Source organism: Tauraco erythrolophus, chromosome 14 (genome assembly GCF_009769465.1).
Source record: "Tauraco erythrolophus isolate bTauEry1 chromosome 14, bTauEry1.pri, whole genome shotgun sequence".
NCBI classification, from domain to species: domain Eukaryota; kingdom Metazoa; phylum Chordata; class Aves; order Musophagiformes; family Musophagidae; genus Tauraco; species Tauraco erythrolophus.
Window position 1 is genome coordinate 2,001,063 of NC_141478.1, and position 24,702 is coordinate 2,025,764.

Here is a 24,702-nt window from a genome sequence, read left to right on the forward strand (position 1 = left end):
GTGCGTGAGTACAAAGCTGGGGTAGAACATCGGTGCTTTAGCTTCTGGTCCCAAAGCAGAGCTCATGAGCTGAAGGCTCAGATTTCTTTTTGACTGCTTTGAAGTTACTTCTATAGTCAGGGCACTGCTTTCACCTCTTTCCTTTTTCTTGCAACATATAAGTTACCAAATATTTTACAACTTGGAAACTACCTGAAATATGTAGAAGTAGTTACTACCACAAATCAATGTTACTGATTACAAAAAATGAATAATCAGGTACCCATAAGCATCCAGAACCTTTCCTTTAATTTCTAACATGATGGTGTCCCGTTTACTCTATTAACCCTGTAAAATCTAAAAGGAGCAGTTTAAAATCTAAAAAGAGCAGATTCAGCTCCTCTGGAACAGTGATCTAGGACAGATTTTAACTTTTTGGTAGTTTACATTAATAATTTGATTTGTAAACAAATCACTGCTTACAGTTTTTGTCTCCTCATGCTGAATATGTTGGCTTTTCTTTTTCTGTGAACCAAGAGTTACTTCAAAGCGGCTAAAGCGACCATCCAGGTTTCCATCTGTCACGTACAACATGAGCTGCGTCAGGGCCAGCTGGTCACTGTAGCAAAGGTCAAGGTCTGTTGCCCATACCTAATCAAAAAACAAACAGGTGCATTAAAATTAGAAAAAAAGAACAAGAGGAGTGAAACTCAGCATTTGTGTAAAGGAACATCTTTTCATGCCTTTATTTTCATGCACGTTGGTACACGTGCTTCTGGTCTCCTTGTGCTGGGGCATCCTTGGCAGTGACGAACCACTTCCAACCAGGACTCAAATGTAACTTCAAAACTAACTTTTCAAAGAAAACCAAAAGGCTAAGGCCAAAACAGTGACCTGTACTGCCCAGATTTTGGCAACAATCAGAAAAAGTAGGTAGATGAGCTCCACAGCTGCAAAGCCTGTATCACGTTACATAGGTAATTAGCTAAATACTAGATATTGCACCTGGATTTTTCAACTGAACAATAATTAAGGTCAAATAAAGTCAGCCTCGAGTTACAAATAGGTATTTTGAGATAGGAAAAGGGAACTTCCAGAAGACAAAGCTAAACTGAGTAAAAGGAGTAGGGAAGTGTGAAATCCATGTGTAAGAATACGTGTTGGTCAGCACAGGGGTTAAGCAAAGCCCGTTCCTGCTGCAATACAAGACCTTATCAAACAGTGGACGCTTTGGCACGTAGAAAACCATACGACCTGTGGCATGGTCCTGCTTCCACTCAAAAACCCGCTGTTTTGTGGTGCTAATTGAGATCTATACTCACATAACTATGCAAGAAATCAGACCAGAAGATGGTAGGGTGGCCAGTGGAACACGTGGAAGGGAAGCCCACCCCACCCATGTGCAGGACATACTCACAGGCGATGCCAAAAGCCTCCTATCAACCTCAAGAAGATTTCTAAGCATTAAAACACGTAGAAGTCAGGCCAGATTCCCGAGGCCAGTCCACACCAAGGGTGCAGCAGAAGGAAGCACCGTGGATCGCTGCTGCGAGGCTCCTCCGCCCCGGTGACCTGAGCATGGTTTTACCCAGGAGTTTTTCCCACTTAAAAAATGCTCGTGCCTCCTACGCCGCTGAGAAATGTTAACACACACAAATATCTGCCCTACAGTGGACCCCTTTAAAACAAATCTTGCCGTGAATGACTTGAATAAGCCTTTGAATGGTAAATGGCATCATTATAAGGATATTAAGAGGTCAGGCAGTCAAGGCCTCGTGGTAAACTGGAGTTAATTTCGGAATCGTATGCACATAGTAATGCCCCTTTTATAATGGCAAATAAATCACATCAGTAACAGTTGTTAATATCTAACTGCCAAGTATCTGTTGCTGTATTAAATATCCTATTTGTCAACTTAAATATTTCCTGCCGCATGGTATAAAATGCAAATGGCATGCTAATGGCTGGCTTTACTTAGTAATAGGGGAATATTCCTCAACTACAATGCTTGATTTTGGTTCAATCATTTATTCTTTACCATCACTTCTGCAAGACAGGAAGGAACTTTCCTATCGATTGGTACTTTTCCAGCTTGTGCCAACCTTTCCAATGAGCTGAACAGTAATTCTAACCGATACATACTGTAGAAGCATTACGTTCATTTCCATAAATATTATCAACAAATCAGGAGCAGCCAATGTGTCTTGAACCTTGTTTGAGCAGGATTTGAGATTCTCAGTTCAAGCTTTGCCCCCAGAAGGAGATGGCAGGGCTACGGGAGGGGACGAGGGACTACTGAAGGTCTTGGCTATCCAAGGACTGTTGCTAGTGCTCAGGCAAAGTGAACAGGTTGCTCTTAATCCAGACCCTGATATTGCACCCACATTGCTCTACCCTCCAAGCCTGCACCAGCGCTAACTGGAAGCTTTGCTGGTGCACGAACAGGGGGGCAGGAGGCAAGTTTGACTGGAGGTGAACCATAAAACGGTTGAGATGGAAAACCTAGAGGAGTTAAGCACGGACGTCCCTGCGACCGTAGCGCATCTGGTTCTGTGTTCTGGCGATGCGCAGAGAACGGGTCGAGCATTTAAGAGCAGCTAAAGCATTACAAACCCACAGCCTGGCACACATAAACAGCCTTGAGCACAAGATAAATCCATCACACCCTGGTAGAGATTCAGACAAGCCGTACCAAGCGTGGGGTAGCACATAGGTTTTGCAAGAGTTACTCAGTTGTCAGTACCTAAAATTAAAGTGACACTGGTTTAATTTCAGATGTAGAGAAGAGACCCGTTAATTACTTGTGTGCTACGTTTCACGTAATCTGAACAAAAACCCAGTGTGCCACCCTGGCTCTAACGCCCCGCTGGCACCTTCCCAGTCGCTGCTCTGGGCAGGCACAGACGCGCTCCTGCATCCCTGCGCCAGGGGATGGCTCCAGCCTCATCGCTGCCCAAGGAAGGGGCTACCACACAGGGAAGAGGATGAAAAAGCTTTCAGCAGGGCAAGTTTCCTCTTGCAAATCGTAGGACCAACCAAATGCTAGTTTCAGGAGTTTCTGCTTAGTCTGTGCATCAACTAGTTGCTTCAAACATGGTTTCATCATCTCAGACTGGCTACACTCATACCATTGCCTCCAAAATTAAGGGCTCAGATCAGCAGGGTGGGCTGATGGCCCTACCACATAATGAAGATGTCCATCCTCTCCCCTGCCTGTTACTCCCTAACACTGTACGGAAGGAGAGCTCTAAACACCTACTTGGCTCCAGTCACAGTTACGTTTTACCTTGGCAAAGCCAACGTATTTTTTTTTGCTTTTTTAAATACAGGGTGTAGATCTCCACAGCCCTGAGCACGAGGAGAAGGAAGGCGAACATGGCTGGAAGCCACCTGTCCACCTCTTTTCGTTCGGGGCCTGAGGCTGAACCACCCCTACTGCAAGTCAAAGCAGCCAAATGGTCATTGCTTTGTGCCAGCTGGGATCACCCCCAAGGATTCTTTTCCTGGCTCAGGATTGTCAGAGAACGCTGTATTGTAGCTGTGTCCCTTTCTGCCCTGGATGTGTCCCAGAACATCCCTAATGTGGGGAGAAAGGAAGAAGGATCAGATGGCTGAAGATTCCGGCTTTATCCTAGCAGGGGATTCCCCTTTGCCATGGAACTCCAGAAGTGCCCTTTAAATCCCCGTTGTACTGTGCCAGAAACAGGAAAGACACAGGGCCTGGGCAATGGGTCTAACTACATATTCATGGATAATTTTTCCCCATTTTATCAGTTCAAACGCAGACCTACTTATTAGTTTGGGCTGTTCTTCTCTGAGCAGGCTAGAAAGGTCCTTTAGGTTCAGCTCTCTAGTAACAGCTATTGGATGGCAACAGGTTTTCCTTTGAACTACTATAAGATGGGTGTCAAAAGCTTCTAGAATGCCTTGAAAACCTGAGCTGTGGTGTTCTGTGGGGTTTTTTTTGTTGTTTTTCTTTGTTTTGTTTTTTTTTTTTTAAATTTATTTTAAGAATATATTTCCCTAGTCTATAAAGCCATGTCTTTGGAGGTCAGGCAGTTAATAACCAGGTGAATTATCATCTCCCCCAGCAAATCAGAGGCCATTAGAAGGTGGCCTGTGCAAAGGTCAAGTTTGAGTAAAGATAAAGAATGATACAATCATACAGATTAACAAATATCTACTACTTGAGTCTATCCTTATCTTCTCATTTTCCATATTATAAGGGCATGTATGGAATTGTAGGTATCTACAGTCACAGGTATCACATCCTGACAGGACTGCATGGCAAAATGGCATAACAGAAGGAGCTTTCACCTGAGATTTTGGGACTTTCAGGATACTTATGTGTTCAGAAATTGAACTGGAGCAGAGCTCACTTGTGAAGTCTAGAAATGACATTGGATTTTCAAACAACAAATGAATGTTCGAAGATAATCAGATCTGGGTTTTTATTATGACTTATGATTTAAAAAAAAAAAAAGTAGATAGTCTTATCTGGAAGCCTGGTGTACTGGAGGGTTTCCCTGCCCATGGCAGGGGGGTTGGAACTGGATGGTCTTTGAGGTCCCTTCCAAGCCAAACCGTTCTATGATGCTATGATTAAGAGTGGTTTTAGATTAAACTAAGCAAAGCACAGATTAGGACTTTCTAGAATCCCACCACTGGAAAAAAAATAGTTAGAAATACATCCTGCAAGATTTACTGGCTGTTTGTCCAAGGAAATGGGATGAAGTCTGGAATGGCTCCCTTTTACACAGCCAGGAGCTGCTCTCCTTCGGCATACACAGCTTAAGAGCCTGTGCTTCATGGTAGAGTCATCTCAAGTGAATAAAGTCACAAATATAGTGTAATTCTTTACAACTGCCATGGAAACACGTCAGCTTTAAAATGTAAAAATTGAGAAGGGGAGGAAACAAATTCTTACAGAGTTACTAAATTACAGTTTTTCTTTCTCTCGTTTAACTGCTTTATCTGCATCTAGTATTGAGGTCGGCGTTACTGTAGCACCTGCTATTTTTAAAGAAGTGGTTGAACGACACTGTAAAAATGTCAATTAGTAAAATATTAATGCAACTTGGGCATTGGAAAGAGAGCTGCTTTAATGACTTTTAAAATTCCCAATAGCATTGATTATTTCAGCAGCGGTCGCAGACAGGATCTTGCCCGGCTGCCACCTCGTGGCAGCTGCTGGCATGGTCTGGTGCTGCCCCAAAACCAGAAATTTTAGGGCCCTAGAACTGGCCCTCACCTCTGTCCTGCCGAATGTAAGATTGGAAGATGGTTAATGAAAACACTGGGGCTCTTGTTGGAAAATACCACGTAGAAAATGCTACATTCTGTCTGGAGAAACCTTCAGAGGCATGTGTGAATGCAGGAGAACACATCCCACCGAAGACATCCCATCCCTCAGAGCGTCACCTGAACCAACACCCGAGCTAAACGATGGCCTTCAGAGACATCTGTACTGGGCTCTTCCTCCCCAGACCTGCCGGCGTGGTCGAGGCTGCCTGGCAGCCCTCACGCCATCCTCCTCAGGGTCTTTTTAAGCCACTGGACTGGAACGGAGAGGGAATAACCACCTAAACATTCCCAGCTCTACAATTCTCCTTTTGGTATGTTCTCCCTCATCTTTTCCTCTGTGCCCAAACTGAACTTCATCCAGCGTGGTCTCACTATTGCTGCAAGAGGTACGAGGCTGTGTGAGCTGTCAGAGCGATGAAAAAGGTGACTTATGACCCTGCTTCTCCAAATTATCTGTCCACAGATCTACGGATGTAAGTAAGTTTATGCATTCAAGCAGTCCCAGTCAATTAAATGGACTTATTTCGGTGCAGCTCCTCGACAAGTTGGGATGTGAGCAGCATTCAGTCAATACTGTGCAAGACTTCACTTGGAAGGGTCAAGGCCTTGCTCTTAAAGATCAGTCTTGGCAAATAGAGTGGCAATCAGAAGTGATTCAACCCAAGTTATGCACCTAATGTTTCTCCTCCGCTTTCCCCCCTGCCCCGAGACATTGGAAACAGCGTGTCTCCATCTCCCTTTCCCTCGGGAGCAAATCACAGATGCTCATAACTGAACTAGAAATAGATTCCTGAATTGTGTCAAGTCTCCAGCTTTCTCTGCCCCTCGGGTCCCTGCCAGGTGCTCACAGCCAGGCAGCTTGTGGCAGCCGATGCAGAATCCCGCGGTACGTTCGCCGTGCTCGACCCCGCTCCGGGGTGGGCACTGCGGAGAGCGATGCAGGCGGTGGTGGGCTCTGCCTTGGCACCTTCCTCAGCTCACCCAACTGTGCCACTCCGATCTTAGCTGCCGAGTTAGACACGAGACAAACAACAAAACGCAAGAAATGAAGCGCGACGTGCAGTCGGCCGCGGGACGGATGGATGGGAAGACAATCAGACAGGAGTTAGACCCTCCTACAGGCACTGCCCTCAATGCTGTTGGTTGCAAACCACAGCCTCCTCCAGTTCTATCATAATTTAAGGAAGAGCCATATGTAGATGGAGGATGATACGATCTGTAGATGTCTCTGAATTACCTGCTGTACGTAGCAGCAGTGGCAAACAGGCCAGCTGGGACCACACACTCAGTGACAGACTGAAAAGCTCCTCTGTGAGGATGAGGGAAAGGGAACTGGGAGACACTTGGGTACCAAGTAGAAGCAAATGGAAAACCCAGTGGAAACATCAGGCAGTGTATCTTGTATCTGAAAGGTTCCAGCATCACCCAGCTTCTCTGGGCCTGAGGCCGGGTTGGATGGGGCTTTGAGCAACCTGGTGTAGTGGAAGGTGTCCCTGCCCATGGCAGGGGGGTTGGAACTGGATGGTCTTTGAGGTCCCTTCCCACCCAAACCATTCTATGATTCTATGACAGCATCCCTCTTATCACCTTTTGGTCAGTGCAGACTGCCAGAACTGCAAGAGAGTAAAGCTGTGTTTGTGACGGGCACAAAGCTCTACAGGGACCCAGAGACTACATCCCCGTTCCTACACTCACTCTGACTTTCCTGTCAAATTGCCCGACGGACGTGCGTTGTTCCCTGTCCATCACACAGAGCCTCTTTGCCACTAGTGCTCCAGAGCAACACACAACATGACAACAGCACGTTGAAGGAAAACACTCCCTAACAGTAGCAATCTTAAAAAATATCCGCAATACCCCATTGTTTGTACAAAAATTAATATTAACCTTATGACAGATAGATTCTTACAGGTTTTCAGATGAAGAGCCTGGAACTCCACGTACGTACAATGCTTTCTTCTGCTCCAGAGTCCCCTTTGCACGAGTGTGCTGGGGAAGTACCTGCGAGGACACGGATTGCAGCACACAGCTGCTCGGTCCGCACAGGCAGAAATATGGTTTCACTTATCTGGCCCTTCACATTTCTTAAAGAGTTGTATTTATGTAGCATGTAACTTTATGAAGGTTTCAGGGATTTTTAAGTATTTAAATACTCAGGCTGTATTGGTAACAGATGTTCAATGATACAATTTTTTTCAGTTTTACTTAAAATATCATGTATCGGTTGATATTTTCTGTAAAATATAACTTTGAAAGAATGCCTAACTATTCTGTACTTCCAGGAAATGTATCTGAGCCTTTCAGCTACTGCATTAAAGTGGGCACTTCTGAAGTCAGGCAGCAAATGTTCTGAGAGTCTAATCGGATTTCTTGTTTGCCAAAAAACCAGCGCTTTCAGGAGCACAATCTTTTGTGTAATCTCGCTCTCACAAGACAGATGGCATCATTAATTGCCTCTATGTCTAGTTAAATTTAAAAACCTGTGCTTAAATAATGTTAAAGTTGTGGGGCATGCTGACAAACGTAGGAAATATTAAGGTAGATCAGTTGGAAACAAGGGAAGAAAACCAAGACAGAACAGACAGGAGTAGGAAGAGACCAGAAGAAACACTGATTTACCACGTCCTTGGTTCATGCCAGGAGATGTCACAACCTTAATAATCTATCGGAGCATTTCGGCATTTCCGTGAACTCCAGGCTTAAGTGCAGCGACTGGCAAAACTCCCATGGGCTTCAGTGGGTGAGAATGTCATCCCTTAATCTTTTTAAAGCAACTTTCCGTGGAAGTAGTCCAGTATGGCTTATCGCAGTTCTAATCACGATGCCTGAGTAAATACATTTTGGGAATCAAACGTAACCGTGATCTGTATTTCAAAGCTAACGTTATTGCGACTCCCTGGTCTGCCACAGTCACCCTGCAGTGCTATCAGTTACCAAAAGCCTGATTTTAAGCCTTCTCTCAGCTTAAAATGGAATATAATTATCATAGCACTGCCAAAGAGCCGGCTTTTGCCAAGAGATTCCATATGCTGCCTCTTTGGTTTTAAACGCGAGCCCTGTGTTCAAAGCCTTTTCTCACACCATCCGAGCTGTGATTTTCAGATGCCCGGGAGAAACAGGCACCCACATGGCTGCGAGCACACACAGCCTCACCACCTTCTCAGCATCCTCCTAAACCACACAGCCCAGCCCATAAAACGTTCCCTTTTCCAGTTAAACACTTTTTAAACGGTGAGGGTCCTAACTGGAGATTGTAGAAGGAAACAATGTCAAAAGAGCAAAAAACCAAGGAGATGCATTGGAAATATAAGAAATAATTGAGACTTGGTGCTGAGATCTTGAATTAGCATCTGTATCCATATGCTAATTTTGAATTTGTATAGTTGTACCCAGTAAACTCAACATTATTCATCACTAAGGATTTTCTTACTGTTTTATGTTCTATGATTCTATGTTTTAAAGAACATTTCTGTTCTTAAAAATGATCTCATTTTCTTTAGTCTTCAAACACGAGGCCACTGCCAGAACACTGAAAGCTCACTCTAGTCCCTTCCGTTCTGCTCAGTTATGCCTGATGTCAGTCACACAGCGCTCCAGCACTCCAAAACTGCACTGGCTTCCTAGCAGCATTTTCCTTTCTGGGTAACTCAAGGTGTTAGCCGTGGAATATCACGGTTTAAAATGCTGTATTCTTCAGTCTAGACTCCCCAAAAGGCCACCCATCTCTTCCTCCACCAGTGCAACCTGTGCCTGCAGTTAACGTGCCCACTGTACGATGTTTTCAGGACTGGAGGAAGTATGATCTACTGTCAGACACTATTGTAAAACTGAATTTTATAACGTGTCAGGCAGTACCCGGACCCACTGACCTTCTGCTAAAGCATTCTGGAATACTCTAAAGTAAACAAACCCCGAACTGTGCTGCAGCAGAAGGTGGTGTGTGGCTGCAGGACGGGAGCTGGAGCTCAGGCACTGCTCTCCATACCGGCCACCCAGGAAGCTTCAGAGCTTCGACAGACCACCAGGGCTCTGACAAAAACACTCAGGAGCCTTGCAGCCCATGTGGAAGATTTGTTAGGACAAGGATCTGCAGAGGGAGTTCCACAGGAACATTTATATTAAACAGCTTAAGGTACCACGTAAGCACATTTTAAGAAGTTACTGCAGATGAGCTGCATTCACTGCTCACAGGCCCCTACAGCTGGGAAGAAGGGCAGGTTCATTTCAAACCCTGCAATGATATCTTTAATCACAGGCGCCGTCATGGGCCACACATCGACCCCGATCTGCATTTTGATAGTGGGGGGATAATTTTGTATCCGGTGTGAGATCGCATCTATCTTTCTTGCAGTAAATTCTTGTCTCAGACATTCGAAAAGCCAAATGGAGAGAAAAAGTGGTTTGCATGAGCATGTTTTCCTTTTCATTCACAATGACCTGATATCCCACAGCCAGCTGTTTTGTACCAGCTAAGACACAGTAACTCCTGACCCAGGGCTGTAACTTCTTGAGACACGATAACTGGACTGCTTTCCATTACCTCTCTCTACTTAAACTAGCCATTATGATGTAAACCAAACAATTTATCACTACCATCCTATTTGCTGTAAGAAATCGTCAATATCCCCTCTTCCTCATACCTCAGATCCACATTCTTATAAACAATGGTTTACTCAAAAGAGTACAATAATCCCTGTAATTATTTTTACAGAGCAAAATACAAAAGATTCAGAAAAATTTGAAACTAAAATCATCTAATGCAGAAGGCACTTATTTTTTTTTGGCGGGGGGGAGTAGTCATCAGAAAAAAATTAAAAGACTATTTTCCTACCCCCCAGCTTTGAAAGCAGCCCTACAGGCTTTGTTGGTTTCTTACTCGTCAGGCTGATGAAGAAGGTTCCTCAGGTTCTCCTGGCAGATGAGGTCTACATTTTATGCTATTGTTCAAATAACCACCTGCTTTACCTCCCTCCACGTGCCCCAGGGCTTAGAAATACAGTTTGTTTAAAAGGGCAAAGCTTTCTCCTGATGCCTGTTGGAATCAAGTAGGGAAGCAGACATTTCTTGATCTCAGGAGGACAGTGTGAAGTGACGTATCTGCCCCACTCACCTGCTGCTCCATCGTTTGCGGGTGGATGAAAGTCACAAAATCAACGGAGAAGTAACCAAGCACTCCTTTAGATCTACAGGCTTCTCCAATTTTCAAGCAGAGCGAATCGAGAACTGCTGGATCAACAGAACATTGTGGAATGGTAGTGCCAGATGATCGCAAAGGACCGTCGGCATGGAGCTGGTCTCCAGATGACACTATTTTTATCTTGCCTGTTGGCTCTATCAGCATATCCACCGTAAGGTTTGTGACGTTTTCTGAGAGCGGGAAGGCTTCTATCACACCACCTAGTAAGAAATGAATTAGCTGTTAAGCTAGTAATCAAATTCACATGTGATGCTCTTCAGAGTGCACAGAATGAAACCACCCGGCTCCTGTTGTGCTCAGACGTTGCAGGGAGGACTGCTATGGAAATACAGTGAGTAAATAAATGTAACGTGAGCAGCAGAGCTAGAACCCATGAATCTCTGCGAAGAGAAAGAAGATATCTCGTCTACTATAGCACTGTACAGTTCAACCAGTGGCTTTTGAGCTGCAGATGCTTTGCAAGCAGTTCCAAACTGGATATATTTTGTACCTGACAGGAGAGATGTGCTCTTGGGTAGTATGAATGAATCCTGGGCTTTCCTACAGCCCAGCTGAATGCCAGGACCAGAATAGCAGTGAAATGCAAGGTTGGGACCTCGGGGGAGTGGTATCTCCCGCTGTGAACTTACCTTGGAGATTTCCATCCATATGATGGTCTCAGATAAGTAGTCTGCCCTTTGGTATTCATCCACATGGGGAACTTGGGGTGTAAATGGGAAAGCTTGTAGATGACAACTTCTAGGATGGTTGTCCGTAAGAAAATCACAAAAAAAACTGCTTGGCATTCGGGATTTGCCTTTTTACCGCATATGATGCCACAGCTCATTTAGTTAGGATAAATTAATATGTCATAAAAATTGGTTTTATATATGTTAACTGGCATTATTTTTTAAAAAAATACTTCCAAAGCTTTGACTTATCCTTGTCTCTTCCACAGATAAAGAAATGTATGTACCCATTCTACATAATACAAAATGATGGCAGGGCAGAATCACACAGAAATTTACTACCCGACCACAACCACCACGTCTTTTCCATCCAAAATTTGGCACACAAATACAGCGTGTTAACACGTCTGTGCAAAGCCCACTCGCAGATATACTGACTTGCAGAGATCAGGCAAGGGTTTTATCTGTGCTGCCTCTTATGGACAAGCACGGGCTCGCTTCTGGGCCAGTTGGCTACCGGCCAGCTTTGATCCAAAGGTGCCATGAGTGGGTTTAACACAGGAAGCCCTGCTGAGGACTCGGCAACCACGCGAACAAAACTATCCAGCTATCGGGTTGGAACTTGTTCATATTCCTTTGGTTGGAGGGCCAGAAGGAGTATGGCAGTGGACTAACGAGGAGGCTGTGCCAACGTATTGTATGGGTCAATACAGCATTGCATTAGTGATCCTCAGGGGCAACACCACCTGCCTGGAAGGCAAAAACTGGGGAGAAAGCTCAGCTCTTCTCCAGGCTGTTAAAGGTTAGAGAATCATAGAATGGTTTGGGTTGGAAGGGACCTCAAAGATCATCGAGTTCCAACCTCCCTGCCATAGGCAGGGACACCCTCCACCACTACACCAGGTTGCCCAAAGCCTCATCAACCTGAGGACATCTGAACTCATGCAATGTACATATGTAGCATCTAGAGTTTACCTAGAGCTCCCTTCCTAGTCCTGTGGGAGGGAAAAGGGCGCCTCGCAGATGTTTGCTCACCAACACCTAACAAAGGTGAAAAATTCTCACGTTTACCTATGTGCAAACTCGTGTGCTAGCGCTCCCTAAAGCCCTTCGCAATGTGGGGTGGTCTCCATAATAACCCAGGATTAAGGAGTTGGTGCCTACTGATTCAGAATAATGTTGAGAAAGGCAACCCAGAATTAATATAGGTTAAATGCTTGGATATGACATATGAATGATAGAATAGGTGCCTATAATTCATTCGTAAATGAACATTTGAAGCATAAAGGAGATAAATTTTTAAATGGGCCCAAGATTAACAAGAATATGGCGTACAATATGGTATAATTACTCCTTATAACACTTAACAGCGACTTTGCAGTCTTATTTACCTTGACTAAGAAATGTTTGGAGGAATTTTTCCCATGTAGGGAATCGTTTCTCATTGACTGGCTGTACGTGCTGTGCTAAAAGGCCCGGCAGCTCCTGGGAGATCTTCACCAAAGCTGGCTCCTGCAGAAACAAATTAAATAGAACCACAAGCAATTTTACTACAGAAATGAAAACTGCTTGTGGGGTGATTAAAAACCAGGCCTCCAACAGGCAAAAAAAAAAAAAAAAAATGTGGTTACTGTTTACCCACAGTCAGGAAGCCTTTTTTAATTTTTCTACTTACTAGTCTTCCCTCCTATTGAAAACTGTTCTTCTCTGAAAGACAGTACAGCATCTCTTTCATTATAATTTATATCAATAATTTGATCTGGCAACTGAAAATGCTAAGCACTTGGTAACTGCTCAGGGATCAATACCAGCAGTCAATAACTTCTACATTGTTTGTATTTTGAAACTGAGCATATTGAAATAGTCACATATGCCAGAAATAGTTTTACTGACCCTATGTTTAAGCTGTAATATTAAACCAAACACTCTTTAGTTATGAGAAAAAAAAAGACAGACAAGCGAGGAATAATCAACCAAAAGCATTTCTAAAGCAGGAGGTATCCTTTTACACCCTCCAGTCTGTAACATAAATTCACAAGTGGATTTGTGCCTCTATCTTTGGTAGAATTTGATGAGTCACACTATAGGAGACAAATCAGCTTTTTCCCAGTTTCAAATTCTTTGCTGTATTATCGCACACGCAAACCAACCCCATTAAATACAGAAACTAACTGCCTTGCTTTTACTGTTCCAAAACGTCCCAGAAGTACACAAGCATATAAAGTGCAAGGACCCTGACTCTATTGCTTCAGGCTCCTTTTCTTGCTGCTTCATAAGCATCCGCCGCCTTCCCCTGGGTCTCTTTGCTTCTGTTTTACATCCTCTCTCTTCAGCATCCTGGGCTTCAGAAGATGACCAACCATCCTCTGATCTTGGCAATGTCCTAAGCCACAACCATATTATCTTGAGCTCTGGAGGAACATGATAAAACCTTATGGCTAACATCTAAGAATAGGAAAAAAAAAAAAAAAAATCTATTTTTCCAGACCAGCGAGTTTGAAGAGATGGGCTTTGTCATGGAGTGCTTGATGTGATGTAACCAAACCTACAAATTCAGAATCAGCTTACTGTGATTTCTCTACCAGAATGAGAAGGAACATGAGCCAATGATCGGGGTATCAACTTTGCATATCCTGCTCCTGAATGCAATCTGCCTGGGAGACTTTGGCAAAGCCACTCTCTGTGCCTCAGCTGTCCAGCCACGCAAGGGGGACAATTGCTGTCCCTACCTCACATGAAATTGAGAGAAATATGCCTTAAAAATATTGAGATGCTTACAGAATGATGCTGGTCTGGGCTATGCGGGCTCCTATCGTATACTAAGGAGAAAAGTATGTTGTTGAATTTAAATGTCTCAGAAAAAATGCTAAAAAAAAAGTTGTTTTAGTTAGTATATCAATATTCTAAGCAGCACAACCTTAATCTTATGGCAAAAAACAAAGGAGTACATAAAATGTGAGATCCAAGTTCAGAATTTACCCAGATTCCGGTCTTACACTGCTCGCTTCCTTAAAATCTGTAAGGAGGAATTGAGGTTTTTGATGGCTCAGCTGACTGAAACAACAGAGCAGTGAGGAAACGTCAGCTGGCCTTGTCTTGATTTGTATTTGTGTTGAAATATTGCTAAGCCAAGAAGTCACAAGATGAGGTGGTTTCGTTGCACAGCGAAAAGTAACGGCTGTGGAGAGAGGATCTGAGCCATGATGGACGTCATGGAGTTGCTGACCTACAAAAATCAGTCTGCAGCTGTCAGTGCGTTCGGTGATACCTCTGTCACACTGAGTCTCATCCCTGAGATCTAAAGATGACTTTGGGTATGGTGCAACTTAAACAGAAATATAAGAACAGACAGACAAAAGAAGAGGTATGCAACGGCTGCCTGAAAGCTTTTGATAAATTACTGGAGAACGAAACAATAAAATCCCTGATGGATGTGTAGGAGCATTTGAGAGCACTGTGGCCAAGCTTGTATAAGCAAAAATTAAACTATGGGCATGCGAACTGGGATGCAATTTTCTGTTGCAACGATTCCAAGGGACACGAGGGCAGCTCCACGGAAGCGCGCTGGGGACGCTAGTATCTCCTTTTAGACAGAGGATCACACACAGCTGTGAAAGAAAGCTCCCTAAACCGGGTACAAAATCAAGCAGAACTTCCAAACTTTGAAGCGTACCGAAGGGCACACTCGCCTGGTGCACAAACAGCTGCTGGTAAGACACAGAGTCCATTCATCTCGTCTATACATCGAGTTACATCGTACACCACTACTGTCTGACCGTATGATGGACGTGACACTGGCAAGACTGGTGTACTTCCTCAACAGACCCAGCGTTGCTGGCTTAAATGGGGTTAAACAGCATTTGAAGGGGACCTGAACACGGGATGAACTCAAGAACATCTGTCAGGGCAACGTGGATGCACAGTGCCCAGGCTCAGGAGCATCCTGCAGCTCAAAGCACCCTCAGTACTCGCTGGCCGTGAAGGATGCGTTCATCAAAACCTACTGCCTTACAGAAAGAAGACAGGGCTTTTAAAGGAGCAACTGAATCAAGAAAATCTGAAAAATGTTCTTGAGATCAAACCCAACGTGTTCTTGAGATCAACCCAGAGCTTTCAACATGTAATGCCTAGATAATCAAGGACGAGGAGTTCACAGAAGGTGGTTGGGCAACCGCTTTTTAAGGATCAGCACCTGGAATTCTAGTTGAAGTTTTTTTTTGCAACTGTAAGCTCTAAAAAGGCAATAATCCTGATTATAGGGAGTTTTACTAGGCGAATTCAAGCCTGGATCCAACATTCACTCATGAAGTCAAACCTTCTAAAAGGATCAGTGCTCGGTAGGCTAATTTCATTTAAATTGGACGGTACCTCCAGCAGAGCTTACCAATGTTTATCTCTTGATGTGGCCCCAAACAATTCAGAATCATAGGCTCAGTGGAAACAGGCAGCATTTGTTCGAATCTTTCAGCTGATGTTTGTTAGTACCAGTAAAAAAGGAGCGGGTCAAGTCTGGTTTATGTCATGTAGAAATCTTTAAATCTATCCAAATCTGTTTTGCACCTTTTTATAGCAATGAATAAGCATGAAAAAAAATTATGCCTTTCCCCCTCCAAAATATAAATAATTTCCCACCCTTCTGCAAGCTGAATTTTGAAAGGCTTTCTTAGAATGGCAGTTGCAACAAAAAAACAGGAATAAATGTGGCATATGTTGAAGGCACTGGTAGGAAACCTACTTGAGACAGATCAGTCAGCAAAGAAAAGCCTGTTGAGAAGATAAGTAAATAACGAGAAAGAAGAAATAGACTTGGAAATAGGAAGAAAGACCTGGGGACAGAACGGGGATGCAGAGCAGAATGCATGAGAAAGACCTCAGGCTTTTTAGCGAAAAAAATCAGACTGAAAGGAAATTATTTAGACCTTGGCAAGCAAATAGAGTGAAGAAAGTAACTCCAAATAAGTAAAGCTGACTGGGCCAGAGAAGAATCAAACCAGCAGACAGATCCTCAGCAATACGAACTGCCACGTCTCTGCTGAAGTCAATGAAGCTGTGGCAATTTATGCCACTTCACTGGCACTACGACGATTCGTACCAGTTATACGGTGTATCCTTTATATTCCGATCAGTGGAGCTATGATAATATATTCCAGCTGCCTCCACGTGGATTGGTCCAGCCTAGCTCATTCTTTCCTTCTCGTTGACACCAGCAAACTTGGCAATAGTGGGAGAGTCCACTGACTGCTGTCTGACCGTCCAAATAACTTTCATTATTTTCTATTTTGCAAATTAAACTGCTTTGACTTTTTTTTTTTTTCTAATTCAGACAGGTACACACTGGCCAGAACCACAATCTACTGCCCTGAACAAAAAAATTGGAGAGGTTTCTAAAAATGGCAATGTTTTTGGAAGCGATACACTGAATACCCTATCTGCCTAAAGTTTGGAGCCTGATTTAACGCCCAGGCATTTCTTTGTTAACTGCAAATTTTAAAATTAAAAAGTGCCGATTTTGCCTTCCACGAGCTGGAAAAGTATGTTCCCATAGAAGGTAACATCATGTAAAACAGCCACCATTACCAAGTCACACAAATGTTTTTCGTATGTAAAATTGCTTTGTAAAATATTTGCTCCATCTGCTGAAAGTAGCAGAGACAATTTTCCCTGATAGCTAATGGCCCATTTCGGCTGGATGGCAAACGATTCGCCGGGGCTGCCACTTGCATTAAGTAGGGTGGTGAAAACAGTGCACAGAATTCTCCACTTATGGAGTATTATCTACTCACTGCTTCCGGAGAGCCCGGCCCTCATTACCACGGCCGGCGCTTCGGATCGGCACGCGGGACTCGCGTTGCGTTGGCTCGAGAGGCTTTTTGTCCAACTGAGGCACATATGCTACGCTTCGGTACAAAAGCACAAAACAGCCACTTTCCTTGACTACAAGAACAAGGAGGTTAGTTCTCTTTCAACTTTCCAGCACTTAAACTGCTGTTCCTTTTTTCACGCCACATGGGGCCACGGGTTTCTCTTCTGGCTCACGCTGTCACTCTGCACGCTGAGGATTTCAATATATAAAGATCAAGCGCTTCTTTTAATTCTAAATTCAACTACACACACACACAAAAAAAAAAAAGTAAAAAAAACCACAACCCACTGGCTTAGTCCAAACCATCCCTCCCAATTTGCATTGTGTACTTTGCTATTTACTGTACCTCCTTTGAAAAGCACATGTTTGCATTGTGCCCTGAACTACTTCAACATCTGCTAACAGACCAATAAAAAAATAAATAAACCAGGATTGTTTAGAAAAAGGGATCCTTTCTGTTTCCTCTGAACGCTCCTAAACTGGCAACGGCAATTTGCTGCGAGATCCCTTCTCGGAGATGGCATCTCGGAAAACAAAATACGCCGGGAAATCGGATATAAAACCACTGCAGCCCGAGCTACCAAAAATCAGACAGAAAGAGGATCCTAAAAGCTCTGTGAGCTTCTCGAATAATTCTGCATGTTTATGCACAGCGTGTTAATTTGAGATCAGGATGATTTTATTAAATACTTTGCTTTCTTCCTCCAAAAAAATACTCTGTGTGCACTGCTATTTTATGTACAAAAGCACGTCTTTTGTGAGGCTGCAGCCTTGGTTTTTTCAAGGCTCCCCACATCTACCTTCAGAGAAAAAAAAGGTAGTGTAATTGTCATAATCTTCAAAAAAATCTGGGGTTTTTTTGTTGTTTTTTTTTTTTTTTAAATCATGTTTATTTCAAATGTAGCATTTTTAAGTTCAAGACATCGAGATGTTTATCCTCATTACGAAATTAGGTAAGTAATGTTTGAATGCATCTTTCTGTATTTTAATTAGAGCTCTGCAAATGCACAAACAATTCCAGATACTCTCAGATTAAGAATATTTTCCTATTTAATTTATTTTTCTCCATTTTCATCTCTAAAAATTTTGTTCACTTTTGTTCGCTCACACCCCTACTTTCTGGCTTGTATCTCTAAACAAAGGATTCTAATGAATTCCAAAAAAAACCCCCGTGATTTCAAAAAGCAAAATAGATATCATAGATAATCCACAGTCACTTCCCAAGAATTTTATCTCAATTGCTGAGCCGTAACGCTAAAGGAATTGTCAGGCAAAACCTGCATTGCGTTTCGCAAACAACACACAGTTAAAACTTCTTTTATTCTTGGAGTTGCCTGTGTGTTACTTTTTGGATTTTAGCAAAATAAACGTTTTTAAAATAATCCAAGCAGGCATTTTATTGGCTGGGATAACATTAACGGATTTCAGATTTCTTTAGTGCTCCTGCTTTATCCTCTCCTTCCACACTGTTATTGCTACAAACTGGCACTTAAATTCAATTGATTCAAAATATTCTGGATCCATATGGCCTAAAACCCTGGAGCTGAAGTTCTGATATTGCCTCACTGCTGTTTTCTAGCATTTGCCTCTACTCCAGTCCCCAGATGGTGGAAGTAACATTTAAACCTCCTTTCCTCTGCCTTGTACAATAGACCTTGGCACCATTTCAACTGTTTACTCCGGTAATTAACAGCACTGATACCACAACAATTACAACTCCTACAATCTTAACACAATAATGCTATGAATTAGTGAGAGCTAATGGCTGGAAGGTATAGTGGTTCCAGACTGCGAGATCTGTGCGTTTTTAGAATAAAATAAAAGGTACAAACAGCACGCTTGCGGTAGACAATGATTACCTAGTAATTAGTTTACACAAAGCTTCCTATTTAATGGCAAAACGCTGTAATTAACGCGTGACAGAAAATCAAAGGGTACTTTGTAAGCATATGAAAAATTAACACTGCAGGCCTATAGCTTTATGTACTGATTAGAAGCATATTAAATCAATAGGACACACGAACCAACAGCTTGCAGAGCCGATGACTGCAAGTCTTCGCAACGGATATCATGGCTTCAATTTAACCCAGGGATACAATTATCGGGCTTTATTTTTACTTCGGATTCGAGGATCACCTGGAACATCACCGTGGCAGATACGCAGCAGATATGTATATATAAAAAAATAAATAAACTGAGAGCACTGCAGACCCTTCACAGGTACAGGGAATATTCCAACTCTTCAGGCTGTATTGCTGATGGAGCACTGCCCATCCGAGGGAACAACCCGCAGCCTATTGCTTTATAGGTAATCAATTTCCTTCTTATTTTTTTGGCTTCTTTCTTTTTTTTTTATTAAAAAGAAATAGTCACATCGGCTAGAAGAAATTTTAAAAGCCTGCCAAAACGCTGTAAAATGCATCTTCTGTGTATCTGTCAGAGTTCCAGGCCCTCTTCAGGCTGAAAAAAAATCACCCCACCTGCAATTGCTCGTGTGCGATAACCGCTGCTTCCGCACGAACCCCCTCCGCAGGCTTCCGGGGTGCGACTAAAACCAGTTCGACTTGCAGTTTTTTCCAGTTTCCCTAATATTTGTAACATTATGTCTTTGATGGTATTACGGGTGGTTTTATTTCGCCCTGTTTATAGACACACCCTGAACTCCTTACTCCAGTAAAGAAACAAGATGCGGCATGTAAGCTTCAGGTTTCTTGTTGTGAAGGCAGCTCATTCAACCAGTAACCAACCTGCTCACCACTGCTCCTGATTTTCAGATAATCACAAAGTTTATCTCATGACCTTTTACAGGACTTTTGAAAGCTGACCCCCAAAAAAATTAAATTTGAAGGAACAGCCAGCGTTTTGCAGCATTTTATCTTGGCCTTTGAAACTGCAGTAATTTTCCGACAGCAATCAATGTGAAATCCTGCAACCAGTGGCTGAATATTGCTTCGTGCAGCTCAATCCAAAAGTTGGATTTTTCCGGATTTGTCACCTTTTGAAAAGACTTTGATTTTCTCTTACACGTTTTAGTGAATTAACCGAGACACAGTCTATAAGGGAAAGAAACCGTGACAAAACCCGGTGACACGACTGGAGGCAGTAAGACTCAAACACTCGAGCACTTAAACCAGTAGGCTGCCCAAGCCCATTAAATAGCTTTTTCTTTTACACCACATATCTGATGGGGAGTTTTGAAATGGTTCTGTAGCTATGGCCAGTTCTAACAGCTTATTGAGAGAATATTTGTTGCTTGTTTTTCTGTGTCTTGCTCTACTCTTGTATTTTCAGCTCTTTTCTTCTTTATCCCCACGTTTATCCCCTTTTCTGTCTTCAGTCTCATCTTTAGGATTGCTGCTAGGTAAACTCACATCATGCTGCGGGTCCTGGTTGTTAATTAAGAGTCACAGTGTAACAAACGATAATTCTGAAATTAATTTGACTAGTAATTTAATCTAATGATTTAGATATTATTTAGAGTTCTATAGCTATACAAGAAGATGGGATCTCTGCATAGTCCTCTGTTATTTTATGTAAAAGGAGAATTGTTAAAAGAAGAAAAAAGGCACCACTAACAGGAAGGTGATGTTATCTTTCCTCTAAAAGGGAAGAGGACTGCAAGCGTTCTGAGAGTTTGAGATGGCAGTTTGAGTCCCAAGATCCCGAGTTAGAGACCAGGAGGCACCGCAGACTTTGACAGCCTGGTGTCTGTTCAAAAACCAACAAAAGGCACTGAAAATACTTGGTAGACCACTTTTCCACCAATCTTCAGCTTGAGCTCTGAGTGGGCATCCGAGCATCTTTCTTCAAGGTCATGGATGTGTGGCTGTGTGAGGCATGCTTAGCCCCGAATCCTGTCTCGGATGCCCAGGAAAGTAGGAAAACAGAGCAAGCACCTCCATTCCCCAGATACTCTCCCAGCCTCCAACAATCTGCAGCTTAGAATTTCTCTAACCCAGAAAACTGCATCAGCAATAATAGTTAGTAATTTTCTCTTCCATGAATTTCTACAGTCTCCCAGCGAGGGTCCATGTAAGCATAGGTGAGATTTTCCATCAATTGAACTGTTGACTTTCAACAGGAGTGAGATATCCAGCTTCTTCACATAATTTGGAATACCATATACTAATTAATACTATGGATATCTTTCTCCAGGTATTCCAAGTAGGCCCTCATGCAATCGTCCTATTGTTTTTTCACTCACTCTAGTAGTAGCAGAACCACGTTTTTGCTACGCACGGACTAACTGAAGCTTGAACTGGTACGGATAAATTGCTTGGAAAATCATTGCTAATCCTGTCCTGTACTTTTGCTTGCCCAATGTTATGTGTGAAACAAGGAATCTAAAACCAGTCTCATTTTTAGATGGAATGGATTTTCACCCAGTTCAAACTCACAAACTACATTATTTTTAATCTGTTGCCTACTACATACCAATGAGGAAAATCTGGGTATCGTGTCTTAAACTGCTATGCAAATGATGCTATTTGTAAGTATTAACATAATTTAGTGCTTACAGTCATATTCTCATTTCTAATAATTCTACCAGAATGGAGAGTCTTTTCGCTGTACTCTTAGCCTGCAGGATAGTCTTTCATCAAGAAGCTGAATTTTTTAATAACCTGCCAGCACACGTTGTGTATGTGGCAGCCTACGCCGATGACACAATGTCTTCATTATCAAAAGAAACAGGTCTACACACTGTAATAGGACATTAAAGCATGCCTGTGCTCATAAACTAATGCTTTGATGTTTAAATGTGCATCATTACAATGGTATTCCTTAACAAAGGATGATTTTAATCCTCTGCTCTCAATGGTAATACTCAGTGGAGACTGCAATTCATTACGTATAAAAAAGGTCTCCCGTCCTACAAAAGAGGGCTGAACTCAGAAGGCAGAAAAATCTGAACGTACGTATCCAAACAAGACGTTCCAAACAGCAGCAAGTTTCCCACTTTGCCAAAGCCCACTTCAATGTTGATCCGGGTTTATGGAAGCTTTCCTGGTGTAGTGGAGGATTTCTCTGCCCATGGCAGGGGGGTTGGAACTAGATGATCTTTAAGGTCCCTTCCAACCCAAACCATTCTATGATTCCTGCTGACTTTAAGAAATGAGGTCAAATAACGTTATTCTGGATGTATTTTCCAACTTCCAACAGATGTTTAAGGGCTTCTACCGGGTTGATTCCTGGTTGCATCAAAGCTCAACATAAACGCAGTATAAAAGGGAAACCAAAGCAGCCCAGTTATCACCACGTCCTTTATGCCGAGCCCCTCAGCCACGAAAGAATCAAAAAGGCACAGAAATAGGAACGCTAAGACTAGGTAATACCATTTATATAGGGAATTTATAGCAGCAAAGAACTTGACTCGGTGCATCGTGCGTTCTGCTCCGCTGACTCAGGTGGTGGGAGGGGGATCTGGGTGCATTCTGTTGCCTGTATGGCCCAGATGATGCTTCCACTGGGCTGGTTCTCCTGTGGTCTACTTTGTACTGCTTGACTTGAGCAGAGTGAGGGATCTTTAGCAGATCAGAGAAAATCAGCCTTTCAGCTTTGTATGATTCGATTTATTTTATAACACGGAATTGTTTTGTAGTTGTCAAATGCAACAGAACTGTAATCGTCACCATTTGAAATTTTAATATACGATATAATTCAATCAAACTAAAATTTCAAAACAGTTTTGATTGAATTAAAAAGAATCAAAAGAGCTATAATGAGTAGTTTATGTAAATTAAACAATTCTTTCTGGATACATTCCTTCTGGCTTTAAAACCATTACATTAGGAATGAATTTGGCACAATGTACAGAAATATCAAATGCTTATTGAAATTAACACATTTAAATACCAATGAATATTTAAACTACAAATAGTTTTCTGAATGCCCCAACTAATGAAGTCTCATTTCATATGGATTTTTCTGTGGTTGAAACGTATCACCTTGCAGTCTCTCTCAATCACATGGATTCTTAGGGATCTACCAGTGCAGGAGTTCATGCTACACAGTTTCCCTCAGTTAAGTATTCATAGGATCTCTCTCCTTACCCAAACAGCCGCTGGAATGAAACATGCAGGAGTCTAACGATCTCTGAGAGCTCAAGTGCTCTGTCTTACACAGCTGAAAACAGCTAACAGGTTTAAAAGTTCTTAGTGAGGAAAAACGTACAGAAAAAACGACCCTTAGAAAGCCAGATTAAAAAGCAATCAGTTTCAAATTGATTAATATTGTTCAACTGTCTTAGTCCAACACTTCCATTTCAATAATTCCAAGTTTTGTGTAAATATAAGGCTCTGCTGCCTATATACTTTCATTTATACATGTCCTCGCTTTGCATAAAGAGAACTATGTAAAATTTGCACATTATTGCATAAGAAGGACATGTTATGACACCCAGCTTACTCCACAGTTGGATGCCAGGCATCCTTTTATATTTTGAAATATATAACTGCTTTATTTGAATTACTGTTACTGTGTACAAGCTGGTCTGGAGTCTGTAACATAAACTCTTACCAATGTCTTCAAATTAAAGCTCAGAGAAAAGATTTACTGTGGGGAAGAACCCCAGTAGACTCTTGAGAAGCCACGACAAACAAGACACCCCTCTCCACTTACGTGGGCCGGCTTCTTACTCCAAATCTCAGGGCTGTATCTCTGACGCTCCGTTTGAACCCAGTGGTAGCATTTCAAATGTGAAGTCACATCACAATAAGCAGTGCCATTTCCTCCGGATCCCTCGTTCGCTTTAAACACCCAGCGCCGCACTTCCATGTTGTCAACGATCAGCTGGCTGAGAACATTAATCATCTGTGGAGCAACCACACAACGGCATTTTGCACTACGACAATATCGAATTGTTCCTTGATTTAGACTTCCAGTTCTCAAATATTTGGACTGGAACTTTAGTTGTTAAACGTGGTTTCTGTTTCTTAGAGATGCTTGTGTTGTTACAGTTATAGAACCACAGAATCACAGAATGGTTTGGGTTGGAAGGGACCTCAAAGACCATCTAATTCCAACCTCCATGCCATGGGCAGGGAAACCCTCCACTACACCAGGTTGCCCAAAGCCTCATCCAACCTGGCCTTGAACACAAGGCCTTATCTGGCCTTGAACAACCTGACCTTATCTCAGATGCTTCGCAGAAGCAACCCTGAACATTTTTTTGATGAAGAGTCTACGGCCTTCATCCTCTACTTGAGTAGGCTACTGAACAGCAACAGAGCGCCTTTGGTGGTCAACGGAGCTGTATTCTGCAGAGAGGAACGTGCCTGTCCAAGTCTTTTTTGTCTGATCAGGATCTTAGGTTTTGGATAATCAGTACTGCTCAATAAACGTTTGTGAAAGGGAATAACATGGGATGGGCTACGCTCTTTGCAAAATCAAAGAAATAAACGTGCCAGATCCTAACACCAGCCAAACATCTGTGAAATTTTCCTACTGGAGAGTACATTATATGGTTATAAATGTATGAAGGAGTTACCAGGCAGGCTTTATAAAAATGCTAATTGTTTATTTGTGTATGTACACAGATTTAAATGGCTTTAAAATGCCTTTTGCCCAGCTGGTGTAGGATGCAATTAGCTTCTTGGAAACTGCAAACGCCTTTGAACCTGGTAAAAAGTATTATCAGATTTGTTGCATTGTTACAGCCTTCTACATTTTCACATAGTAAGCTTTGGAACTTT

General features: G+C 42.6%; 1 protein-coding gene across 1 annotated transcript in view; it reads right to left on the reverse strand.

Moving 5' to 3' along the window:
* Positions 1 to 24,702, reverse strand: part of IQCH (IQ motif containing H) — a 69,514-nt gene that overhangs the window by 9,457 nt on the left and 35,355 nt on the right. Inside the window, exons 14-18 of the mRNA XM_086620555.1 lie at positions 23,626 to 23,821; positions 22,070 to 22,107; positions 12,540 to 12,660; positions 10,394 to 10,680; positions 463 to 630 (exon numbers count right to left, since the gene is read on the reverse strand). Coding sequence (XP_086476681.1) covers positions 463 to 630; positions 10,394 to 10,680; positions 12,540 to 12,660; positions 22,070 to 22,107; positions 23,626 to 23,821 — 810 coding nt within the window. The remainder of the gene's footprint in view (positions 1 to 462; positions 631 to 10,393; positions 10,681 to 12,539; positions 12,661 to 22,069; positions 22,108 to 23,625; positions 23,822 to 24,702) is intronic.